The sequence below is a fragment of the Cherax quadricarinatus genome, chromosome 23 (assembly GCF_038502225.1).
Source record: "Cherax quadricarinatus isolate ZL_2023a chromosome 23, ASM3850222v1, whole genome shotgun sequence".
In the NCBI taxonomy this organism is placed as follows: domain Eukaryota; kingdom Metazoa; phylum Arthropoda; class Malacostraca; order Decapoda; family Parastacidae; genus Cherax; species Cherax quadricarinatus.
The window spans coordinates 15,074,555-15,101,555 of NC_091314.1; the positions used below are offsets into that span (position 1 = coordinate 15,074,555).

The window sequence follows — 27,001 nt, forward strand, 5'->3', positions numbered from 1 at the left end:
AAAAGAGGTCAATATATCTGAAATGCGTAGGGAGACACTGGTCAGAGAAATAGCAAGCATCGAATTTGAGCTAAAGGAGTCAGGAATCGCGGGAAGAACTAAAAGCCATAAATGAAATCGAAAGAAACCCAAAGTATTTCTTCTCCTATGCCAAATCAAAGTCGAGAACAACGTCCAGTATTGGGCCTCTACTTAAACAAGATGGGTCCTACACAGATGACAGCAAGGAAATGAGTGAGCTACTCAAGTCCCAATATGACTCAATTTTTAGCAAGCCGCTAACCAGACTGAGAGTCGAAAATCAAAATGAATTTTTTATGAGAGAGCCACAGAATTTGGTTAACACAAGCCTATCCGATGTTATCCTGACGCCAAATGACTTCGAACAGGCGATAAATGACATGCCCATGCACTCTGCCCCAGGGCCATACTCGTGGAACTCCGTGTTCATCAAGAACGGCAAGAAGCCCCTATCACGAGCCTTTTCCATCCTATGGAGAGGGAGCATGGACACGGGGGTCGTCCCACAGTTACTAAAAACAACAGACAGCCCCACTCCACAAAGGGGGCAGTAAAGCAACAGCAAAGAACTACAGACCGATAGCACTAACATGCCATATCATAAAAATCTTTGAAAGGGTCCTAAGAAGCAAGATCACCACCCATCTAGAAACCCATCAGTTACACAACCCAGGGCAACATGGGTTTAGAACAGGTCGCTCCTGTCTGTCTCAACTATTGGATCACTACGACAAGGTCCTAGATGCACTAGAAGACAAAAAGAATGCAGATGTAATATATACAGACTTTGCAAAAGCCTTCGACAAGTGTGACCATGGCGTAATAGCGCACAAAATGCGTGCTAAAGGAATAACAGGAAAAGTCGGTCGATGGATCTATAATTTCCTCACTAACAGAACACAGAGAGTAGTAGTCAACAGAGTAAAGTCCGAGGCAGCTATGGTGAAAAGCTCTGTTCCACAAGGCACAGTACTCGCTCCCATCTTGTTCCTCATCCTCATATCTGACATAGACAAGGATGTCAGCCACAGCACCGTGTATTCCTTTGCAGATGACACCCGAATCTGCATGACAGTGTCTTCCATTGCAGACACTGCAAGGCTCCAGGCGGACATCAACCAAATCTTTCAGTGGGCTGCAGAAAACAATATTAAGTTCAACGATGAGAAATTTCAATTACTCAGATATGGTAAACACGAGGAAATTAAATCTTCATCAGGGTACAAAACAAATTCTGGCCACAAAATAGAGCGAAACACCAACGTCAAAGACCTGGGAGTGATCATGTCGGAGGATCTCACCTTCAAGGACCATAACATTGTATCAATCGCATCTGCTAGAAAAATGACAGATGGATAATGAGAACCTTCAAAACTAGGGAGGCCAAGCCCATGATGACACTCTTCAGGTCACTTGTTCTATCTAGGCTGGAATATTGCTGCACACTAACAGCACCTTTCAAGGCAGGTGAAATTGCTGACCTAGAAAATGTACAGAGAACCTTCACGGCGCGCATAACGGAGATAAAACACCTCACTTACTGGGAGTGCTTGAGGTTCCTAAACCTGTATTCCCTGGAACGCAGGCAGGAGAGATACATGATTATATACACCTGGAAAATCTTAGAGGGACTAGTACTGAACTTGCACACGAAAATCACTCACTACGAAAGCAAAAGACTTGGCTGACGATGCAACATCCCCCCAATGAAAAGCAGGGGTGTCACTAGCACGTTAAGAGACCATACAATAAGTGTCAGGGGCCCAAGACTGTTCAACTGCCTCCCAGCATACATAAGGGGGATTACCAACAGACCCCTGGCAGTCTTCAAGCTGGCACTGGACAAGCACCTAAAGTCGGTTCCTGACCAGCCGGACTGTGGCTCGTACGTTGGTTTGCGTGCAGCCAGCAGTAACAGCCTGGTTGATCAGGCTCTGATCCACCAGGAGGCCTGGTCACAGACCGGGCCGCGGGGGCGTTGACCCCCGGAACTCTCTCCAGGTAAACTCCAGGTATCCATGTATAATTGTGCGGTACATTTTCAAATCCTTCACAAGTCTTCCTGCATCATATTTTCAGTGTTTCCTCTCTTCTTATTTCACTGTCCTTATCAAATTTGTGAGGCTATGACATGTGTGAGACTGGAATTATAATATCGACACTTGCACATCAGAAGAATTTATTTGGATTACTAACCCAGAGGCTTATTTTCCACAAGGTCCTTCGCTCCTCTTCTCAAGTATCCGACGCACATTAATAGCCAAATACTGAGGTACTGAATACTAGGTAAAAGTGGTTAGCAGGCGTAAAAAAACGATGCCCGACGTTTCCACTTGTGCCGAAATCGGCCCAGGTCCTTCAGATATGAGCCGAAGGCTTGTTATTGTTGTTTTATTCGTCAGATAAGAGGACAAGTAAACAAACCACACAACGGGGGGACTACAACCCATGGTGAGTGAGTTGTAAAACTCCAGGCCAGTTGTAGGACTCACTTGCCATGCAATCGTGCTATTATGATATCGTGAATCAAGAGGACAAGTGTTTCCTGACATGGGTCTAAATCATATACAGTAGATGGACCCGTTACTTCCTGTGTTGACGAAGGCTCTATCACGAAACTCAAGCATGGGTCTGAAAAACTTTTAGCCGTCCCCTGTTTTGGGGAATCGAAAAAATGCATCACTGTGGTTTGGTGGGATGCCAAGGAGCATAGTGGGTGTTGATGGCAGGGTTAGATATCGTGGTGAGGGATAGGTTAAGTGGTTGGTAGGACAAGGTAAGGTTGGAGCCACAATGCTAGACTGTCTTCAGTAGTGTTATGACCTAAGCTTAGGTCACTAGTTCAAATGGTGGTTCTTGCCTGAATCTGTTTTTAATTCCTCCAAGGTTTTCGCTTATACCCAAGGCCGGATTAAAGCATGGGTTCTAGGGGCAACAGCCCAGGAGCCTCCGCCAGCTAGAGGGCCTCCAGGGCCTCCAGATGTATTGGATAAATTTGTTTCCAAGAAATTATGCGAAGTAAATGTTTGACTTTTAATTGTGATTAGTCCTGTAAAAAATAAATTTAATATATTTTTTTTATTATTTTTATCCTTTTGAAAATATCACTGGAGGCATCACAGCACCTGTAGCCCAGGGTCTTCACAGTACCTGTAGCCCAGGGTCTTCACAGTACCTGTAGTCCAGGGACTTCACAGTACCTGTAGCCCAGGGTCTTCACAGCACCTGTAGCCCAGGGTCTTCACAGCACCTGTAGCCCAGGGTCTTCACAGTACCTGTAGCCCAGGGTCTTCACAGTACCTGTAGTCCAGGGACTTCACAGTACCTGTAGCCCAGGGACTTCACAGTACCTGTAGTCCAGGGACTTCACAGTACCTGTAGCCCAGGGTCTTCACAGTACCTGTAGCCCAGGGTCTTCACAGTACCTGTAGTCCAGGGTCTTCACAGTACCTGTAGCCCAGGGTCTTCACAGTACCTGTAGCCCAGGGTCTTCACAGTACCTGTAGCCCAGGGTCTTCACAGTACCTGTAGTCCAGGGTCTTCACAGTACCTGTAGCCCAGGGTCTTCACAGTACCTGTAGCCCAGGGTCTTCACAGTACCTGTAGCCCAGGGTCTTCACAGTACCTGTAGTCCAGGGTCTTCACAGTACCTGTAGCCCAGGGACTTCACAGTACCTGTAGCCCAGGGTCTTCACAGTACCTGTAGCCCAGGGACTTCACAGTACCTGTAGCCCAGGGTCTTCACAGTACCTGTAGCCCAGGGTCTTCACAGTACCTGTAGCCCAGGGTCTTCACAGTACCTGTAGCCCAGGGTCTTCACAGTACCTGTAGCCCAGGGTCTTCACAGTACCTGTAGCCCAGGGACTTCACAGTACCTGTAGCCCAGGGTCTTCACAGTACCTGTAGCCCAGGGTTTTCACAGTACCTGTACCCCAGGGGCCTCACAGTACCTGTAGCCCAGGGCCTTCACAGTACCTGTAGCCCAGGGTTTTCACAGTACCTGTACCCCAGGGGCCTCACAGTACCTGTAGCCCAGGGCCTTCACAGTACCTGTAGCCCAGAGTCTTCACAGTACCTGTAGACCAGGGTCTTCACAGTACCTGTAGACCAGGGTCTTCACAGTACCTGTAGACCAGGGTCTTCACAGTACCTGTAGCCCAGGGACTTCACAGTACCTGTAGCCCAGGGTCTTCACAGTATCTGTAGCCCAGGGTCTTCACAGTACCTGTAGCCCAGGGTTTTCACAGTACCTGTACCCCAGGGGCCTCACAGTACCTGTAGCCCAGGGCCTTCACAGTACCTGTAGCCCAGGGTTTTCACAGTACCTGTACCCCAGGGGCCTCACAGTACCTGTAGCCCAGGGCCTTCACAGTACCTGTAGCCCAGAGTCTTCACAGTACCTGTAGACCAGGGTCTTCACAGTACCTGTAGACCAGGGTCTTCACAGTACCTGTAGACCAGGGTCTTCACAGTACCTGTAGCCCAGGGACTTCACAGTACCTGTAGCCCAGGGTCTTCACAGTATCTGTAGCCCAGGGTCTTCACAGTACCTGTAGCCCAGGGTTTTCACAGTACCTGTACCCCAGGGGCCTCACAGTACCTGTAGCCCAGGGCCTTCACAGTACCTGTAGCCCAGAGTCTTCACAGTACCTGTAGACCAGGGTCTTCACAGTACCTGTAGCTCAGGGTCTTCACAGTACCTGTAGATCAGAGTCTTCACAGTACCTGTAGCCCAGGGGCCTTACAGTACCTGTAGCCCAGAATCTTCACAGTACCTGTAGCCTGGGGTCTTCACAGTACCTGTAACCCAGGGGCCTCACAGTACCTGTAGCCCAGGGACTTCACAGTACCTGTAACCCAGGGTCTTCACAGTACCTGTAGCCCAGGGTTCTCACGGTAATTATAGCCCAGGGTCTTCACAGTACCTGTAGCCCAAGGTCTTCAGTACCTGTAGCCCAGTGGTCTCACAGTACCTGTAGCCCAGGGTCTTAACAGTACCTGTAGCCCAGGGTCTTCACAATACCTGTAGCCCAGGGTCCTCACAGTGCCTGTAGTCCAAGGTCTTCACAGTACCTGTAGCCAAGGGTCTTCACAGTACCTGAAGCCCAGGGGCCTCACAATGCCTGTAGTCCAGGGTCCTCACAGTACCTGTAGCCCAGGGTCCTCACAGTACCTGTAGCCCAGGGTCATCAGAGTACCTGTAGCCCAGGGTCCTCACAGTACCTATAGCCCAGGGTCATCAGTATCTGTACCCCAGGAACTTCACAGTACTTGTAGCCCAGAGTCTTCACAGTACCTGTAGCCCAGGGTCTTCACAGTACCTGTAGCCCAGGGGTCTCACAGTACCTGTAGTCAATGGTCTTCACAGTACCTGTAGTTCAGGGTTCACAGTACCTGTAGCCCAGGGGCCTCACAGTACCTGTAGCCCAGGGTCTTCACACTACCTGTAGCCCAGGGTCTTCACAGTACCTGTAGCCCAGGGTCTTCACAGTACCTGTAGCCCAGGGGTCTCACAGTACCTGTAGCCCAGGGTCCTCACAGTACCTGTAGCCCAGGGTCTTCACAGTACCTATAGCCCAGGGTCCTCACAGTACCTGCAACCCAGGGTCTTCACAGTACCTGTAGCCCAGGATCCTCAGAGTACATGTAGCGCAGGGTCTTCACGGTACCTGTAGCCCAGGGTCCTCACAGTACCTGCAACCCAGGGTCTTCACAGTACCTGTAGCCCAGGATCCTCAGAGCACATGTAGCGCAGGGTCTTCACGGTACCTGTAGCCCAGGGTCCTCACAGTACCTGTAGCCCAGCATCCTCACAGTACCTGTAGCCCAGGGTCCTCACAGTACCTGTAGCCCAGGATCTTCACAGTACCTGTAGCCCAGGGTCTTCACAGTACCTGTAGCCCAGGGGCCTCACAGTACCTGCGGCCCAGGATCCTCACCGTACCTGTAGCCCAGGATCATCACAGTACCTGTAGCCCAGGGTCTTCACAGTACCTGTAGCCCAGGGTCTTCACAGTACCTGTAGCCCAGGGTCTTCACAGTACCTGTAGCCCATGATCCTCACAGTACCTGTAACCCAGGGTCTTCACAGTACCTGTAGCCCACTGTCCTCACAGTACTTGTAGCCCAGGGTCTTCACAGTACCTGTAGCCCAGGGTTCTCACAGTACCTGAAGCCAAGGTTTCTCACAGTACCTGTAGCCCAGGGTCCTCACAGTGCCTGTAGCCCAAGGTCCTCACGGTACTTGTAGCCCAAGGACCTCAAGGTACATGTAGCCCAGGATCCTCACAGTACCTGTAGGCCAGGGTTCTCACAGTACATGTAGCCCTGGGTTCTCACAGTAACTGTAGCCCAGGGTCCTCACAGTTACCTATAGCTCACGGTCTTCACAGTACCTATAGCCCAGGGTTCTCACAATGCATATAGCCTAGGATCCTCACAGTACCTGTAGTCCAGGGTCCTCACAGTACCTGTACCCCAGGGTTCTCACAGTAACTGTAGCCCAGGGTCTTAACAGTACCTGTAGCCCAGGATCTTCACAGTACCTGTAGCCCAGGGTCCTCACAGTGCCTGTAGCCCAGGGTTCTCACAGTACATGTAGCCCTGGGTTTTCTCAGTACCTGTAGCCCAGGGTCCTCACAGTTGTTTACCTGGAGTTTACCTGGAGAGAGTTCCGGGGGTCAACGCCCCCGCGGCCCGGTCTGTGACCAGGCCTCCTGGTGGATCAGAGCCTGATCAACCAGGCTGTTACTGCTGGCTGCACGCAAACCAACGTACGAGCCACAGCCCGGCTGATCAGGAACCGACTTTAGGTGCTTGTCCAGTGCCAGCTTGTCTATAGCCCAGGGTCTTCACAGTACCTGTAGCCCAGGGTTCTCATAGTAACTGTAGCCCAGGGTCTTAACAGTACCTGTAGCCCAGGATCTTCACAGTACCTGTAGCCCAGGGTCCTCACAGTAGCTGTATCACAGTGTTCTCACAGTTCCTGTAGCCCAGAGGCCTCACGGTACCTGTAGTCCAGGGACCTCACAGTACCTGTAGCCCAGGGACCTCACAGTACCTGTAGCCCAGGGTCTTCACAGTACCTGTAGCCCAGGGTCTTCACAGTACCAGTAGCTCAGGGTTCTCACAGTACCTGTAGCCCAGGGTCCTCACAGTACCTGTAGCACAGGGCCCTCACAGTATATGTAGCCCAAGGCCCTCACAGTACCTGCAGCCCAGGGTCTTCACAGTACCTGTAGCCCAGGGTCTTCACAGTACCTGTAGCCCAGGGGCCTCACAGTACCTGTAGCCCAAGGTCTTCATAGTACATGAAGCCCAGTGTCTTCACAGTACCTGTAGCCCAGGGTCTTCACAGTACCTGTAGCCCATAGGCCTCACAGTACCTGTAGCCCAGTGTCTTCACAGTACCTGTAGCCCAGGGCCTTCACAGTACCTGTAGCCCAGGGTCTTCACAGTACCTGTAGCCCAGGGGCCTCACAGTACCTGTAGCCCAGAGTCCTCACAGTACCTGTAACCCAGGGTCCTCACAGTACATGTTGCCCAGGGTCTTCACAGTACCTGTAAACCAGGGGCCTCACAGTACCTGTAGTCCAATGTCTTCACAGGACCTTTAGCCCAGGGACCTCACAGTACCTGTAGCCCAATGTCCTCACAGTACCTGTAGCCCAGTGTCCTCACAGTAACTGTAGCCCAGGGTCCTCACAGTACCTGTAGCCCAGGGTCCTCACAGTACCTGTAGCCCAAGGTCTTCACAGTACCTGTAGCCCAGGATCCTCACAGTACCTGCAGCCCAGGGTCTTCACACTACCTGTAGCCCAGGGTCCTCATAGAACCTGTAGCCCAGGATCCTCACAGTACCTGCAGCCCAGGGTCTTCACAGTACCTGTAGCCCAGGGTCCTCACAGTACCTATTGGCCAGGATCCTCACAGTACCTGTAGCCCAGGATTTTCACAGTACCTGTTGCCCAGGTCTTCACAGTACCTGTAGCCCAGGGTTCTCACAGTACCTTCAGCCCAGGGTCCTCACAGTACCTGTAGCCCAGGGTCCTCACAGTACTTGTAGCCCAGGATCCTCACTGTACCTTTAGCCCGGGTCATCACAGTACCTGTTGCCCAGGGTCCTCACAGTAAATGTAGCCCAGGATCCTCACAGTACCTGTAGCTCAGGGTTCTCACAGTACCTGTAGCCCAGGGTCCTCACTGTACCTGTAGCCCAGGGGCCTCACAGTACCTGTAGCCCAGGGTCTTCACAGTACCTGTAGCCCAGGATCCTCACAGTACCTGCAGCCCAGGGTCTTCACAGTACCTGTAGCCCAGGGTCCTCATAGAACCTGTAGCCCAGGATCCTCACAGTACATGTAGCGCGGGGTCTTCACAGTACCTGTAGCCCAGGGTCCTCACAGTACCTATTGGCCAGGATCCTCACAGTACCTGTAGCCCAGGATTTTCACAGTACCTGTTGCCCAGGTCTTCACAGTACCTGTAGCCCAGGGTTCTCACAGTACCTGTGGCCCAGGATCCACACCTTACTTATAGGCCAGGGTCATCACACTACCTGTAGCCCAGGGTCCTCACAGTACCTGTAGCCCAGGGTCCTCACAGTACTTGTAGCCCAGGATCCTCGCTGTACCTTTAGCCCGGGTCATCACAGTACCTGTTGCCCAGGGTCCTCACAGTAAATGTAGCCCAGGATCCTCACAGTACCTGTAGCTCAGGGTTCTCACAGTACCTGTAGCCCAGGGTCCTCACTGTACCTGTAGCCCAGGGGCCTCAAAGTACCTGTAGCCCAGGGTTTTCACAGTACCTGTAGCCCAGGGTCTTCACAGTACCTGTAGCCCAGTGTCCTCACAGTACCTTTAGCCCAGGGTCCTCACAGTACCTGTAGCCCAGGGTCCTCACAGTACTTGTAGCCCAGGATCCTCACTGTACCTTTAGCCCGGGTCATCACAGTACCTGTTACCCAGGGTCCTCACAGTAAATGTAGCCCATTATCCTCACAGTACCTGTAGCTCAGGGTTCTCACAGTACCTGTAGCCCAGGGTTCTCACTGTACCTGTAGCTCAGGGTTCTCACAGTACCTGTAGCCCAGGATCCTCACAGTACCTGTAGCTCAGGGGCCTCACAGTACCTGTAGCCCAGGGTTTTCACACTACCTGTAGCCCAGGGTCTTCACAGTACCTGTAGCCCAGTGTCCTCACAGTACCTTTAGCCCAGGGTCTTCACAGTTCCTGTAGCCCAGGGTCCTCACAGTACCTGTAGCCCAGTGTCCTCACAGTACCTGTAGCCCAGGGTCTTCACAGTACCTGTAGCCCAGTGTCCTCACAGTACCTGTAGCCCAGGGTCTTCACAGTACCTGTAGCCCAGTGTCCTCACAGTACCTTTAGCCCAGGGTCTTCACAGTACCTGTAGCCCAGTGTCCTCACAGTACCTGTAGCCCAGGGTCTTCACAGTACCTGTAGCCCAGTGTCCTCACAGTACCTGTAGCCCAGGGTCTTCACAGTACCTGTAGCCCAGTGTCCTCACAGTACCTTTAGCCCAGGGTCTTCACAGTACCTGTAGCCCACTGTCCTCACAGTACTGCTTGGCATACAAGGGTCTTGGCATGTTGTACTTTAATAACTGTATTCCTTTGTACTTCCCTGTATCATGTTCAAATTAATAAATAAATAAAATAAACAAATGTATAAAAATACAACACTAGTTATTCAGGTATTAATCTTTTTTTAAACGAATGCTGCTTATATTGTTAAAATATTTGGAATGGAAGTTACAAGGGAAATTCTAAAGGAATTAGCCGTAGATTCACCGTGACAGCTGGACTTTAAGGACGGGATTAGGTACGTAAGAACAGGGACGGGGCTAGCTGAGGTGGCGACAGCAGGGAAGGGGGCTCTCTCAGGTGTTGAAACTAGGGATACTGTTTTATAGTAATCTGTTTACATTAATGTTTTATCACTGATTTCATCATTGCTTAGTTAATCTTAAGTTAATTTTAAGCCAGCCCGTAATGCTATGCATAGTATAAGTGGCTTTGGCATGCTGCTCTTATCTGTATTTTTTTGTACCTCTGTATGTGTGCTCAAATTGTTAATAAATAAATAAATAAATAAATAAACTCTGATGGTGAGGGCTGGGCTAGGCTGGGGGATGAGGTCTAGTGGTGAGTGAGAGGTGTGAGGTGCGACAGTCAGCGTGGTGGTGGTGACAGAAGCAGAGGTATCTTTCACACTCTTCTTGTCGCTAACCACGCTCGCCGAGCCGCCACTGCAGCTCCTACTCTCACATATTCCAAATCCACAATACAGACTGATAAAAAAAAAATAATCTTCTCAAGCGTTCATCAAAATTGAAGCTGACAACAAGTTATCCCGTGAAGAGACAGCTGGAGAAGATATGAAGTAATCTGTCGTACACTAACACATTCCATGTTTCATGGTGTCTCTGCAGCTATCAGGATTCATCTATAACAAGGCCTCGACGCAATGTTTAGGTTCCACAGCGTCTTGTTACTGCTGGTAACTTATTCAGGAAATTTTGGGCGACTGTTGCTGGCAACTAAATTTTCGGCACTCGATGATTGTGCCTCTTTTCCGGTAGCATCACTGATGAACACCGACTGTGTTAGAATAACAGTATATAACAGGCGGACGTTTCCCTTTACTTTTAATGACCCGCGAATGCTGTTGCAGCCACATTCTGAAACCTTGCAAGACGACGCAGACAGCGTGCTCAAGTTTGCCACGAATAACCTGGAACAATCTATAAAAGAAAATTTACCTCAGAGGGAAACAGAGAATTATCAGGAACCTCAAAAGAATGACCTACTTCAGGCTAATATAAACACCTTGATTATACCAACCAAGGAGGAACTTCAGCAGCCTATTAACAAGATCCCGCATCAGACTAGGAGACGAGGTCTGGTGACACCTACGAATGAAGACGTGCATGAACAGTTACTGGAGGACCAGCAGCAGGGCGAGGTGTGGGCGCTACTGGAAAAGACAGTGTGGGCGTGCCACCAACTCCTCCAGTACTTCGACGCTCACCTCACACAGATGAACTTCGATGCTGTCCTTGGTACTCGCATCGCTGAAGGTGAGTGGTTACCTCTCTTCTCCCTCTCAACTGCCTTTTCATCCAGAGACCTAGTTTCGTATGTCCCTCTCACTCGCCGTTTTTTTTCTCTCGTTTTTACCTCTTTTGCTGGCTTTTACCCACAGTGTTCTTTTCTCGTTTTATGTTATTCTAATCTTACTTTCAATATCTTACCTTTCATTGAATCTCTCTCCCATTTGTCACTATCTCCCACAGTGCCTTCTTTCCCCCATCCTTCTCACATACCTTGTTCCCTTCTCACTTGTCTATCTTACTAACTTCGTCTCCCTCTCACTGACCCACTCAATATGTTTCTCTCTTACCAGTCCCTCTCAATATGCCTCTCCTCTCACTGTGTTCCCCTTCACCCACTTTCCTAACATTATCTGTTAAACTGACTGCATGAACATGTTAAACTGACTGCATGAACATGTTAAACTGACTGCATGAACATGTTAAACTGACTGCATGAACATGTTAAACTGACTGCATGAACATGTTAAACTGACTGCATGAACATGTTAAACTGACGGTATAAACATGTTAAACTACATGAACATGTTAAACTGACTGAATGAACATGTTAAACTAACGGTATAAACATGTTAAACTACATGAACATGTTAAACTGACTGCATGAACATGTTAAACTGACTGCATGAACATGTTAAACTGACTGTATGAACATGTTAAACTACATGAACATGTTAAACTGACTGCATGAACATGTTAAACTGACTGCATGAACATGTTAAACTGCATGAACATGTTAAACTGCATGAACATGTTAAACTGCATGAACATGTTAAACTGACTGCATGAACATGTTAAACTGCATGAACATGTTAAACTGCATGAACATGTTAAACTGCATGAACATGTTAAACTGACTGCATGAACATGTTAAACTGCATGAACATGTTAAACTGACTGCATGAACATGTTAAACTACATGAACATGTTAAACTGACTGTATGAACACGCAGTTATTATTATTGTTATTATTATTATTATTATTATTATTATTATTATTATTATTATCTTTTTCAAAAGAAGTGCTAAACCCGTAGGCGTCATACAGCGTCTTAGGAATGAAAAGTAATCAGATTCGATCAAAGGAAGGAGAGGGTAGCTCCATTTTCTTGGATCAAGAGCCCCTCACAGCATCAAGGCACAACCTTGAACGGTGCAATAATCAACTTATCTTATGAGTCCCAAATATACACTACAATAATAATAATAATAATAATAATAATAATAATTATTATTATTATTATTATTATTATTATTATTATTATTATTATTATTATTATTATTATTATTATTATTATGCTGTATATTCGAACTTATTATGTTACATTATTCAAGGATGTGATTCATTTATATTTTTTCAAAAATTGATGACACAGTTGTGGCGCTGATAGTGGTGTTTCACAACTTCGACTTACAACACTGTATGTGAAATGCGCATCAATAGTTGACCGGATGAGGCAGTCAAAAATTATTGCTTAAAAAACAATATTTCAATTTTCTCAAATTCAAGAAAACTGACAAATTAGCATCTACAGAACCCAAAAGCAATCTAAAACTTGCTTTTGGTAAAATACGCCAGTTTTTAAGATTTGCAACCCACCAAAAAAGGCATCTTTCATTCCCTGCACAGACACCAGTTTTAATTAATAAAAATATCAAACTGGGATTTACACATCCTAATAACAGTACAAACATTCCTTTTAATAATACACAATCATAAAAGTTTGATGTATAAGACACATGAACAACACTTGGGTACCTTTATTCTGAAGACGTTTCGCCATCCATTGGCTTTATCAATTTAATACAGAAGTTATTTGTAGGAGTTGAAACTGGAGACAGTAGAAGAAGAGGTAATTAGTCCCTCAGCCTGGGTGAAGGTGTTAACTACAGTAGTTTTGATTACTCATTCATTAGAGGTTCGCCGGTACTTCCAGCCCGGGTCTTCTCCATATGGTGACCCGGCTGAAGTAGTTTTGATGAATCTGAAGCACAGGCAGGAAGATGGTCACTGATGTAGAAGTGAAATGAGGAGCAGCAGTTGAAGTGATCATCGTTGTGGATGGTATACTAGTGGACGTTGTGGATGGTATACTAGTGGACGTTGTGGATGGTATACTAGTGGTAGTTGTGGATGGTATACTAGTGGACGTTGTGGATGGTATACTAGTGGTAGTTGTGGATGGTATACTAGTGGACGTTGTGGATGGTATACTAGTGGAAGTTGTGGATGGTATACTAGTGGAAGTTGTGGATGGTATACTAGTGGTAGTTGTGGATGGTATACTAGTGGACGTTGTGGATGGTATACTAGTGGTAGTTGTGGATGGTATACTAGTGGACGTTGTGGATGGTATACTAGTGGTAGTTGTGGATGGTATACTAGTGGACGTTGTGGATGGTATACTAGTGGAAGTTGTGGATGGTATACTAGTGGAAGTTGTGGATGGTATACTAGTGGTAGTTGTGGATGGTATACTAGTGGACGTTGTGGATGGTATACTAGTGGTAGTTGTGGATGGTATACTAGTGGACGTTGTGGATGGTATACTAGTGGTAGTTGTGGATGGTATACTAGTGGACGTTGTGGATGGTATACTAGTGGTAGTTGTGGATGGTATACTAGTGGACGTTGTGGATGGTATACTAGTGGAAGTTGTGGATGGTATACTAGTGGACGTTGTGGATGGTATACTAGTGGAAGTTGTGGATGGTATACTAGTGGACGTTGTGGATGGTATACTAGTGGACGTTGTGCATGGTATACTAGTGGAAATTGTGGATGGTATACTAGTGGTAGTTGTGGATGGTATACTAGTGGTAGTTGTGGATGGTATACTAGTGGTAGTTGTGGATGGTATACTAGTGGAAGTTGTGGATGGTATACTAGTGGTAGTTGTGGATGGTATACTAGTGGTAGTTGTGGATGGTATACTAGTGGACGTTGTGGATGGTATACTAGTGGAAGTTGTGGATGGTATACTAGTGGACGTTGTGGATGGTATACTAGTGGTAGTTGTGGATGGTATACTAGTGGAAGTTGTGGATGGTATACTAGTGGACGTTGTGGATGGTATACTAGTGGAAGTTGTGGATGGTATACTAGTGGACGTTGTGGATGGTATACTAGTGGTAGTTGTGGATGGTATACTAGTGAAGTTGTGGATGGTATACTAGTGGACGTTGTGGATGGTATACTAGTGGAAGTTGTGGATGGTATACTAGTGGTAGTTGTGGATGGTATACTAGTGGTAGTTGTGGATGGTATACTAGTGGAAGTTGTGGATGGTATACTAGTGGTAGTTGTGGATGGTATACTAGTGAAGTTGTGGATGGTATACTAGTGGACGTTGTGGATGGTATACTAGTGGAAGTTGTGGATGGTATACTAGTGGTAGTTGTGGATGGTATACTAGTGAAGTTGTGGATGGTATACTAGTGGACGTTGTGGATGGTATACTAGTGGTAGTTGTGGATGGTATACTAGTGGTAGTTGTGGATGGTATACTAGTGGTAGTTGTGGATGGTATACTAGTGGAAGTTGTGGATGGTATACTAGTGGAAGTTGTGGATGGTATACTAGTGGAAGTTGTGGATGGTATACTAGTGGTAGTTGTGGATGGTATACTAGTGGTAGTTGTGGATGGTATACTAGTGAAGTTGTGGATGGTATACTAGTGGTAGTTGTGGATGGTATACTAGTGGTAGTTGTGGATGGTATACTAGTGGTAGTTGTGGATGGTATACTAGTGGAAGTTGTGGATGGTATACTAGTGGAAGTTGTGGATGGTATACTAGTGGTAGTTGTGGATGGTATACTAGTGGTAGTTGTGGATGGTATACTAGTGAAGTTGTGGATGGTATACTAGTGGTAGTTGTGGATGGTATACTAGTGGAAGTTGTGGATGGTATACTAGTGGAAGTTGTGGATGGTATACTAGTGGTAGTTGTGGATGGTATACTAGTGGTAGTTGTGGATGGTATACTAGTGAAGTTGTGGATGGTATACTAGTGGTAGTTGTGGATGGTATACTAGTGGAAGTTGTGGATGGTATACTAGTGGAAGTTGTGGATGGTATACTAGTGGAAGTTGTGGATGGTATACTAGTGGTAGTTGTGGATGGTATACTAGTGGAAGTTGTGGATGGTATACTAGTGGAAGTTGTGGATGGTATACTAGTGGAAGTTGTGGATGGTATACTAGTGAAGTTGTGGATGGTATACTAGTGGAAGTTGTGGATGGTATACTAGTGGAAGTTGTGGATGGTATACTAGTGGAAGTTGTGGATGGTATACTAGTGGTAGTTGTGGATGGTATACTAGTGAAGTTGTGGATGGTATACTAGTGGTAGTTGTGGATGGTATACTAGTGGTAGTTGTGGATGGTATACTAGTGGTAGTTGTGGATGGTATACTAGTGGAAGTTGTGGATGGTATACTAGTGGAAGTTGTGGATGGTATACTAGTGGTAGTTGTGGATGGTATACTAGTGGTAGTTGTGGATGGTATACTAGTGAAGTTGTGGATGGTATACTAGTGGTAGTTGTGGATGGTATACTAGTGGAAGTTGTGGATGGTATACTAGTGGAAGTTGTGGATGGTATACTAGTGGTAGTTGTGGATGGTATACTAGTGGTAGTTGTGGATGGTATACTAGTGAAGTTGTGGATGGTATACTAGTGGTAGTTGTGGATGGTATACTAGTGGAAGTTGTGGATGGTATACTAGTGGAAGTTGTGGATGGTATACTAGTGGAAGTTGTGGATGGTATACTAGTGGTAGTTGTGGATGGTATACTAGTGGAAGTTGTGGATGGTATACTAGTGGAAGTTGTGGATGGTATACTAGTGGAAGTTGTGGATGGTATACTAGTGAAGTTGTGGATGGTATACTAGTGGAAGTTGTGGATGGTATACTAGTGGAAGTTGTGGATGGTATACTAGTGGAAGTTGTGGATGGTATACTAGTGGTAGTTGTGGATGGTATACTAGTGAAGTTGTGGATGGTATACTAGTGGAAGTTGTGGATGGTATACTAGTGGTAGTTGTGGATGGTATACTACTGGAAGTTGTGGATGGTATACTAGTGGAAGTTGTGGATGGTATACTAGTGGTAGTTGTGGATGGTATACTAGTGAAGTTGTGGATGGTATACTAGTGGAAGTTGTGAATGGTATGCTACTGGAAGTTGTGGATGGTATACTAGTGGAAGTTGTGGATGGTATACTAGTGGTAGTTGTGGATGGTATACTAGTGAAGTTGTGAATGGTATGCTACTGGAAGTTGTGGATGGTATACTAGTGGAAGTTGTGGATGGTATACTAGTGGTAGTTGTGGATGGTATACTAGTGAAGTTGTGGATGGTATACTAGTGGAAGTTGTGGATGGTATACTAGTGGTAGTTGTGGATGGTATACTACTGGAAGTTGTGGATGGTATACTAGTGGAAGTTGTGGATGGTATACTAGTGGAAGTTGTGGATGGTATACTAGTGGTAGTTGTGGATGGTATGCTACTGGAAGTTGTGGATGGTATACTAGTGGAAGTTGTGGATGGTATACTAGTGGAAGTTGTGGATGGTATACTAGTGGAAGTTGTGGATGGTATACTAGTGGTAGTTGTGGATGGTATGCTACTGGAAGTTGTGGATGGTATACTAGTGGAAGTTGTGGATGGTATACTACTGGAAGTTGTGGATGGTATACTACTGGAAGTTGTGGATGGTATACTAGTGGAAGTTGTGGATGGTATACTAGTGGAAGTTGTGGATGGTATACTAGTGGAAGTTGTGGATGGTATACTAGTGGAAGTTGTGGATGGTATACTAGTGGAAGTTGTGGATGGTATACTAGTGAAGTTGTGGATGGTATACTAGTGGAAGTTGTGGATGGTATACTAGTGGAAGTTGTGGATGGTATACTAGTGGAAGTTGTGGATGGTATACTACTGGAAGTTGTGGATGGTATACTAGTGGAAGTTGTGGATGGTATGCTACTGGAAGTTGTGGATGGTATACTAGTGGAAGTTGTGGATGGTATACTAGTGAAGTTGTGGATGGTATACTAGTGGAAGTTGTGGATGGTATACTAGTGGAAGTTGTGGATGGTATACTACTGGAAGTTGTGGATGGTATACTAGTGGAAGTTGTGGATGGTATACTAGTGGAAGTTGTGGATGGTATACTAGTGGTAGTTGTGGATGGTATGCTACTGGAAGTTGTGGATGGTATACTAGTGGAAGTTGTGGATGGTATACTACTGGAAGTTGTGGATGGTATACTACTGGAAGTTGTGGATGGTATACTAGTGGAAGTTGTGGATGGTATACTAGTGGAAGTTGTGGATGGTATACTAGTGGAAGTTGTGGATGGTATACTAGTGGAAGTTGTGGATGGTATACTAGTGGTAGTTGTGGATGGTATACTACTGGAAGTTGTGGATGGTATACTAGTGGTAGTTGTGGATGGTATACTAGTGGAAGTTGTGGATGGTATACTAGTGGTAGTTGTGGATGGTATACTAGTGGAAGTTGTGAATGGTATGCTACTGGAAGTTGTGGATGGTATACTAGTGGAAGTTGTGAATGGTATGCTACTGGAAGTTGTGGATGGTATACTAGTGGAAGTTGTGGATGGTATACTAGTGGAAGTTGTGGATGGTATACTAGTGGTAGTTGTGGATGGTATACTAGTGGAAGTTGTGGATGGTATACTAGTGGAAGTTGTGGATGGTATACTAGTGGAAGTTGTGGATGGTATACTAGTGGAAGTTGTGGATGGTATACTAGTGGAAGTTGTGGATGGTATACTAGTGAAGTTGTGGATGGTATACTAGTGGAAGTTGTGGATGGTATACTAGTGGAAGTTGTGGATGGTATACTAGTGGAAGTTGTGGATGGTATACTACTGGAAGTTGTGGATGGTATACTAGTGGAAGTTGTGGATGGTATGCTACTGGAAGTTGTGGATGGTATACTAGTGGAAGTTGTGGATGGTATACTAGTGAAGTTGTGGATGGTATACTAGTGGAAGTTGTGGATGGTATACTAGTGGAAGTTGTGGATGGTATACTACTGGAAGTTGTGGATGGTATACTAGTGGAAGTTGTGAATGGTATGCTACTGGAAGTTGTGGATGGTATACTAGTGGAAGTTGTGAATGGTATGCTACTGGAAGTTGTGGATGGTATACTAGTGGAAGTTGTGGATGGTATACTAGTGGAAGTTGTGGATGGTATACTAGTGGTAGTTGTGGATGGTATACTAGTGGAAGTTGTGGATGGTATACTAGTGGAAGTTGTGGATGGTATACTAGTGGAAGTTGTGGATGGTATACTAGTGGAAGTTGTGGATGGTATACTAGTGGAAGTTGTGGATGGTATACTAGTGGAAGTTGTGGATGGTATACTAGTGAAGTTGTGGATGGTATACTAGTGGAAGTTGTGGATGGTATACTAGTGGAAGTTGTGGATGGTATACTAGTGGAAGTTGTGGATGGTATACTACTGGAAGTTGTGGATGGTATACTAGTGGAAGTTGTGGATGGTATGCTACTGGAAGTTGTGGATGGTATACTAGTGGAAGTTGTGGATGGTATACTAGTGAAGTTGTGGATGGTATACTAGTGGAAGTTGTGGATGGTATACTAGTGGAAGTTGTGGATGGTATACTACTGGAAGTTGTGGATGGTATACTAGTGGAAGTTGTGGATGGTATACTAGTGGAAGTTGTGGATGGTATACTAGTGAAGTTGTGGATGGTATACTAGTGGTAGTTGTGGATGGTATACTAGTGGTAGTTGTGGATGGTATACTAGTGGAAGTTGTGGATGGTATACTAGTGGAAGTTGTGGATGGTATACTAGTGGTAGTTGTGGATGGTATACTAGTGGAAGTTGTGGATGGTATACTAGTGGTAGTTGTGGATGGTATACTACTGGAAGTTGTGGATGGTATACTAGTGGAAGTTGTGGATGGTATACTAGTGGAAGTTGTGGATGGTATGCTACTGGAAGTTGTGAATGGTATGCTACTGGAAGTTGTGGATGGTATACTAGTGGAAGTTGTGGATGGTATACTAGTGGAAGTTGTGGATGGTATACTAGTGAAGTTGTGGATGGTATACTAGTGGAAGTTGTGGATGGTATACTAGTGGTAGTTGTGGATGGTATACTAGTGAAGTTGTGGATGGTATACTAGTGAAGTTGTGGATGGTATGCTACTGGAAGTTGTGGATGGTATACTAGTGGAAGTTGTGGATGGTATACTAGTGGAAGTTGTGGATGGTATACTAGTGGAAGTTGTGGATGGTATACTAGTGGAAGTTGTGGATGGTATACTAGTGGAAGTTGTGGATGGTATACTAGTGGAAGTTGTGGATGGTATACTAGTGGTAGTTGTGGATGGTATACTAGTGGTAGTTGTGGATGGTATACTAGTGAAGTGGTGGATGGTATACTAGTGGTAGTTGTGGATGGTATACTAGTGGAAGTTGTGGATGGTATACTAGTGGAAGTTGTGGATGGTATACTAGTGGTAGTTGTGGATGGTATACTAGTGGTAGTTGTGGATGGTATACTAGTGGAAGTTGTGGATGGTATACTAGTGGAAGTTGTGGATGGTATACTAGTGGAAGTTGTGGATGGTATACTAGTGGAAGTTGTGGATGGTATACTAGTGGTAGTTGTGGATGGTATACTAGTGGTAGTTGTGGATGGTATACTAGTGGAAGTTGTGAATGGTATGCTACTGGAAGTTGTGGATGGTATACTAGTGGAAGTTGTGGATGGTATACTAGTGGTAGTTGTGGATGGTATACTAGTGGAAGTTGTGAATGGTATACTAGTGGAAGTTGTGGATGGTATGCTACTGGAAGTTGTGGATGGTATACTAGTGGAAGTTGTGGATGGTATACTAGTGGAAGTTGTGGATGGTATACTAGTGAAGTTGTGGATGGTATACTAGTGAAGTTGTGGATGGTATACTAGTGAAGTTGTGGATGGTATACTAGTGGAAGTTGTGGATGGTATACTAGTGAAGTTGTGGATGGTATACTAGTGGAAGTTGTGGATGGTATACTAGTGGAAGTTGTGGATGGTATACTAGTGGAAGTTGTGGATGGTATACTAGTGGAAGTTGTGGATGGTATACTAGTGAAGTTGTGGATGGTATACTAGTGAAGTTGTGGATGGTATACTAGTGGAAGTTGTGGATGGTATACTAGTGGAAGTTGTGGATGGTATACTAGTGAAGTTGTGGATGGTACACTAGTGGAAGTTGTGGATGGTATACTAGTGGAAGTTGTGGATGGTATACTACTGGAAGTTGTGGATGGTATACTAGTGGAAGTTGTGGATGGTATACTAGTGGAAGTTGTGGATGGTATACTAGTGGAAGTTGTGGATGGTATACTAGTGGAAGTTGTGGATGGTATACTAGTGGAAGTTGTGGATGGTATACTAGTGGAAGTTGTGGATGGTATACTAGTGAAGTTGTGGATGGTATACTAGTGGAAGTTGTGGATGGTATGCTACTGGAAGTTGTGGATGGTATACTACTGGAAGTTGTGGATGGTATACTAGTGAAGTTGTGGATGGTATACTAGTGGAAGTTGTGGATGGTATACTAGTGGAAGTTGTGGATGGTATGCTACTGGAAGTTGTGGATGGTATACTAGTGAAGTTGTGGATGGTATACTAGTGGAAGTTGTGGATGGTATACTAGTGGTAGTTGTGGATGGTATGCTACTGGAAGTTGTGGATGGTATACTAGTGGAAGTTGTGGATGGTATACTACTGGAAGTTGTGGATGGTATACTAGTGAAGTTGTGGATGGTATACTAGTGGAAGTTGTGGATGGTATACTAGTGGTAGTTGTGGATGGTATGCTACTGGAAGTTGTGGATGGTATACTAGTGGTAGTTGTGGATGGTATACTAGTGGTAGTTGTGGATGGTATACTAGTGGAAGTTGTGGATGGTATACTAGTGGTAGTTGTGGATGGTATGCTACTGGAAGTTGTGGATGGTATACTAGTGGAAGTTGTGGATGGTATACTAGTGGTAGTTGTGGATGGTATACTAGTGGAAGTTGTGGATGGTATACTAGTGGTAGTTGTGGATGGTATGCTACTGGAAGTTGTGGATGGTATACTAGTGGAAGTTGTGGATGGTATACTAGTGGTAGTTGTGGATGGTATACTAGTGGAAGTTGTGGATGGTATACTAGTGGTAGTTGTGGATGGTATGCTACTGGAAGTTGTGGATGGTATACTAGTGGAAGTTGTGAATGGTATGCTACTGGAAGTTGTGGATGGTATACTAGTGGAAGTTGTGGATGGTATACTAGTGGTAGTTGTGGATGGTATACTAGTGGTAGTTGTGGATGGTATACTAGTGGAAGTTGTGGATGGTATACTAGTGGAAGTTGTGGATGGTATACTAGTGGAAGTTGTGGATGGTATACTAGTGGTAGTTGTGGATGGTATACTAGTGGTAGTTGTGGATGGTATACTAGTGGAAGTTGTCATACCCAAGACAGCAACACCATGAAATACACAGTATAAAGTCTTCAGTTTACTAACTTGGGGGCGGATCTACTATGAAACTAATGAAGCTTAAGCTTCAGGGCCCCTAAGACTACAGAGAGGAGCACGTTCACCTAGGCTGAGGGACTGATACCTCATCTTCTATTGTCTCCTGTTTCATCACCTTCAAATAACCGAATTAGCATCCGCACAGTCCAATATGCACCCAAGGCTTCCTCTCAGTAAGACAGATCAGTTAAAGTATGAAACACTTGTGCAGTCCTCAGGTACCTTTACTGTAGAAACGTTTCGCCAGCCAGTTGCTTTGTCAGTCCAGTACAAGGAAGAATGGTGGAAGACAAAAGGAGTTTGAGGTAAAATCCTTCAGTCAGGAGATGATTATCTCCAGGCTGAGGGACTGGTTACCTCAAACTCCTCGTCTTCCACCATTCTTCCTTGTACTGGACTGACGAAGCCACTGGCTGGTGAAACGTTTAAAAATAAATTTATATAGCCAATGGTTGTACAGTTATCTCATTCTTTAACTTATCTGTTTTGTAAACCGTTTATATGACAAATCATCGTTGAAGGTCTGAGGCTGGATAATACATTCACAAAGTATCGCATGAAATGAAAAAAATAAGTTTTTAGAATTTCTTGAAAAAAAAAAATCACCAAACTGGCACCCACACAGTCCAGTATATATATAAAATGTATCTATGGAAAAAAAGACACAAATGCAGTATAATGCGATTCTCTATTGACTACGTTTGGCCGACACAGAGGGTTGATAAAGTCACAAACAGATGTACCTGGGCAAAGGGTACGTAAGTGTATATAGTGTGGAGAGTCAGGTGAAGAAGGTTGGATCTTAGGCGGAAGGATGGATCTGAGGCGGAAGGTTGGATCTGAGGCGGAAGGTTGGATCTGAGGCGGAAGGTTGGATCTGAGGCGGAAGGTTGGATCTGAGGCGGAAGGTTGGATCTGAGTTGGAAGGTTGGATCTGAGACGGAAGGTTGGATCTGAGGCGGAAGGTTGGATCTGAGGTGGAAGGTTGGATCTGAGGCGGAAGGTTGGATCTGAGGCGGAAGGTTGGATCTGAGGCGGAAGGTTGGATCTGAGGCGGAAGGTTGGATCTGAGATGGAAGGTTAGATCTGAGACGGAAGGTTGGATCTGAGATGGAAGGTTTGATCTGAGACGGAAGGTTTGATCTGAGGTGGAAGGTTGGATCTGAGGCGGAAGGTTGGATCTGATATGGAAGGTTGGATCTGAGATGGAAGGTTGGATCTGATATGGAAGGTTGGATCTGAGACGGAAGGTTGGATCTGATATGGAAGGTTGGATCTGAGGTGGAAGGTTGGATCTGAGGTGGAAGGTTGCATCTGATATGGAAGGTTGGATCTGAGACGGAAGATTGGATCTGAGACGGAAGGTTGGATCTGAGGCGGAAGGTTGGATCTGAGGTGGAAGGTTGGATCTAAGATGGAAGGTTGGATCTGATATGGAAGGTTGGATCTGAGACGGAAGGTTAGATCTGATATGGAAGGTTGGATCTGAGACGGAAGGTTGGATCTGATATGGAAGGTTGGATCTAAGGCGGAAGGTTGGATCTGAGGCAGAAGGTTGGATCTGAGGCGGAAGGTTGGATCTGAGACGTAAGGTTGGATCTGAGACGGAAGATTGGATCCGAGGCGGAAGGTTGGATCTGAGGCGGAAGGTTAGATCTGAGATGGAAGGTTGGATCTGAGACGGAAGGTTTGATCTGAGACGGAAGGTTTGATCTGAGGCAGAAGGTTGGATCTGATGTCGTAGGGGTTCTTAAATGGAGATATCGGGGGTTGTGATGAATGGTTTGAAAAACCGACAAGTTGAAGATTGAGACACTTATGCAGCATATGGGAATCTTTATTCAGGAAACGTTTCGCCACACAGTGGCTTCATCAGTCCAATACAAAGAGGAAGGCGTAAGGAGAGGAGGAGTATGAGGTAATCAGTCCCTCAGCCTGGAGTCGATGTGTTCAGTTCATCAATCTTGTAGAAAGTACAGCATAGGGCCGTAGACGTGGCTTATATACTGAAGTGAGGTGAGGTGAAGCAGGCGGAGGCAGGGTCATAGTGGTACCATCCACTAGTCGAAGTAGGTCTTCGTCCAAAGGTTGAACAAGTGTTGAAGAATTCTTTGTAACAAGATCCCATGATGCTGGAGTGTCTGACAGTTGTGATGAATGGTTTGAAAAACCGACAAGTTGAAGATTGAGACACTTATGCAGCATATGGGAATCTTTATTCAGGAAACGTTTCGCCACACAGTGGCTTCATCAGTCCAATACAAAGAGGAAGGCATAAGGAGAGGAGTATGAGGTAATCAGTCCCTCAGCCTGGAGTCGATGTGTTCAGTCCATCAATCTTGTAGAAAGTACAGCATAGGGCCGTAGACGTGGCTTATATACTGAAGTGAGGTGAGGTGAAGCAGGCGGAAGCGGGGTCATAGTGGTACCATCCACTAGTCGAAGTAGGTCTTCGTCCAAAGGTTGAACAAGTGTTGAAGAATTCTTTGTAACAAGATCCCATGATGCTGGAGTGTCTGACAGTTGTGATGAATGGTTTGAAAAACCGACAAGTTGAAGATTGAGACACTTATGCAGCATATGGGAATCTTTATTCAGGAAACGTTTCGCCACACAGTGGCTTCATCAGTCCAATACAAAGAGGAAGGCGTAAGGAGAGGAGGAGTATGAGGTAATCAGTCCCTCAGCCTGGAGTCGATGTGTTCAGTCCATCAATCTTGTAGAAAGTACAGCATAGGGCCGTAGACGTGGCTTATATACTGAAGTGAGGTGAGGTGAAGCAGGCGGAGGCGGGGTCATAGTGGTACCATCCACTAATCGAAGTAGGTCTTCGTCCAAAGGTTGAACAAGTGTTGAAGAATTCTTTGTAACAAGATCCCATGATATCGGGGGTTGAAGGTAGACACACTTGTTGGATGGTAACATATATTGTCAGACTGAGATGATGAGGAATGGAGCCCAGCCTTGCCGTGTTCTAGTCTGGATGGTCTGCCGCCGAGTGAGAGGGAGGCAGAGGTACGAGCCTACACATGCGCATCCCGTGACGTCACACAAAGTCACAGGCCTACAAGGGATCTCCTATCTAAAGCACATGGATGATACTAATATGCTATGCTATATAACACAGGGATCAGCAACTATGCTGACACTGAGGTGGAAGGTTGGATCTGATATGGAAGATTGGATCTGAGACGGAAGGTTGGATCTGATATGGAAGGTTGGATCTGAGACGGAAGGTTGGATCTGATATGGAAGGTTGGATCTGAGGTGGAAGGTTGGATCTGAGGTGGAAGGTTGGATCTGAGGCGGAAGGTTGGATCTGAGACGGAAGGTTGGATCTGAGATGGAAGGTTGGATCTGAGGTGGAAGGTTGGATCTGAGGTGGAAGGTTGGATCTAAGGCAGAAGGTTGGATCTGATATGGAAGGTTGGATCTGAGACAGAAGGTTGGATCTGATATGGAAGGTTGGATCTGAGACGGAAGGTTGGATCTGATATGGAAGGTTGGATCTAAGGCGGAAGGTTGGATCTGAGGCAGAAGGTTGGATCTGAGGCGGAAGGTTGGATCTGAGACGGAAGGTTGGATCTGAGACGGAAGGTTGGATCCGAGGCAGAAGGTTGGATCTGAGGCGGAAGGTTAGATCTGAGATGGAAGGTTGGATCTGAGATGGAAGGTTTGATCTGAGACGGAAGGTTTGATCTGAGGCGGAAGGTTGGATCTGAGGCAGAAGGTTGGATCTGATATGGAAGGTTGGATCTGAGACGGAAGGTTGGATCTGATATGGAAGGTTGGATCTGAGACGGAAGGTTGGATCTGATATGGAAGGTTGGATCTGAGGTGGAAGGTTGGATCTGATATGGAAGGTTGGATCTGAGACGGAAGGTTGGATCTGATATGGAAGGTTGGATCTGAGACGGAAGGTTGGATCTGATATGGAAGGTTGGATCTAAGGCAGAAGGTTGGATCTGAGGTGGAAGGTTGGATCTGAGGCAGAAGGTTGGATCTGAGACGGAAGGTTGGTTCTGAGACGGAAGGTTGGATCTGAGGCAGAAGGTTGGATCTGAGATGGAAGGTTGGATCTGAGATGGAAGGTTGGATCTGATATGGAAGGTTGGATCTGAGACGGAAGGTTGTATCTGAGACAGAAGGTTGGATCTGAGACAGAAGGTTAGATCTGAGACAGAAGGTTGGATCTGAGGTGGAAGGTTAGATCTGAGACGGAAAGTTGGATCTGAGACGGAAGGTTGGATCTGAGATGAAAGGTTGGATCTGAGGCAGAAGGCTGGATCTGAGATGCAAGGTTGGATCTGAGACGGAAGGTTAGATCTGAGATGGAAGGTTGGATCTGAGGCAGAAGGTTAGATCTGAGATGGAAGGTTAGATCTTAGATGGAAGGTTAGATCTGAGACGGAAGGTTGGATCTGAGGCAGAAGGTTGGATCTAAGACGGAAGGTTAGATCTGAGACGGAAGGTTAGATCTGAGACGGAAGGTTGGATCTTAGGCAGAAGGTTGGATCTGAGATGGAAGGTTGGATCTGAGGTGGAAGGTTAGATATGAGAAGGAAGGTTGGATCTGAGGCGGAAGGTTGGATCTGAGGCAGAAGGTTAGATCTGAGATGGAAGGTTGGATCTGAGGTGGAAGGTTGGATCTGAGACGGATGGTTGGATCTGAGACGGAAGGTTTGATCTAAGGCGGAAGGTTAGATATGAGATGGAAGGTTGGATCTGAGACAGAAGGTTAGATCTGAGATGGAAGGTTGGATCTGAGACGGAAGGTTGGATCTGAGACGGAAGGTTGGATCTGAGGCGGAAGGTTGGATCTGAGACGGATGGTTGGATCTGAGACGGATGGTTGGATCTGAGATGGAAGGTTGGATCTGAGGCGGAAGGTTGGATCTGAGATGAATGGTTGGATCTGAGACGGAAGGTTTGATCTGAGGTGGAAGGTTAGATATGAAATGGAAGGTTGGATCTGAGGCGGAAGGTTGGATCTGAGGCAGAAGGTTAGATCTGAGACGGAAGGTTGGATCTCAGGCAGAAGGTTGGATCTGAGATGGATGGTTGGATCTGAGACGGAAGGTTGGATCTGAGGCGGAAGGTTGGACCTGAGGCAGAAGGTTAGATCTGAGACGGAAGGTTGGATCTGAGGCGGAAGGTTGGATCTGAGGCAGAAGGTTAGATCTGAGACGGAAGGTTGGATCTGAGGCGGAAGGTTGGATCTGAGGCAGAAGGTTAGATCTGAGACGGAAGGTTGGATCTGAG

At 46.0% G+C, this 27,001-nt stretch overlaps 1 protein-coding gene across 2 annotated transcripts in view; it reads left to right on the forward strand.

Annotated features, from left to right (window-relative positions):
• Positions 1–10,205: 10,205 nt before the first annotated feature.
• LOC128685731 (UPF0764 protein C16orf89 homolog) overlaps positions 10,206–27,001 on the forward strand; it is a 102,732-nt gene continuing 85,936 nt past the window's right edge. For both annotated transcript variants that reach the window (XM_070087948.1, XM_070087949.1), the window contains exon 1: positions 10,206–11,118. In XM_070087948.1, the coding sequence (XP_069944049.1) occupies positions 10,506–11,118 (613 nt within the window). In that variant the 5' untranslated portion in view covers positions 10,206–10,505. The remainder of the gene's footprint in view (positions 11,119–27,001) is intronic.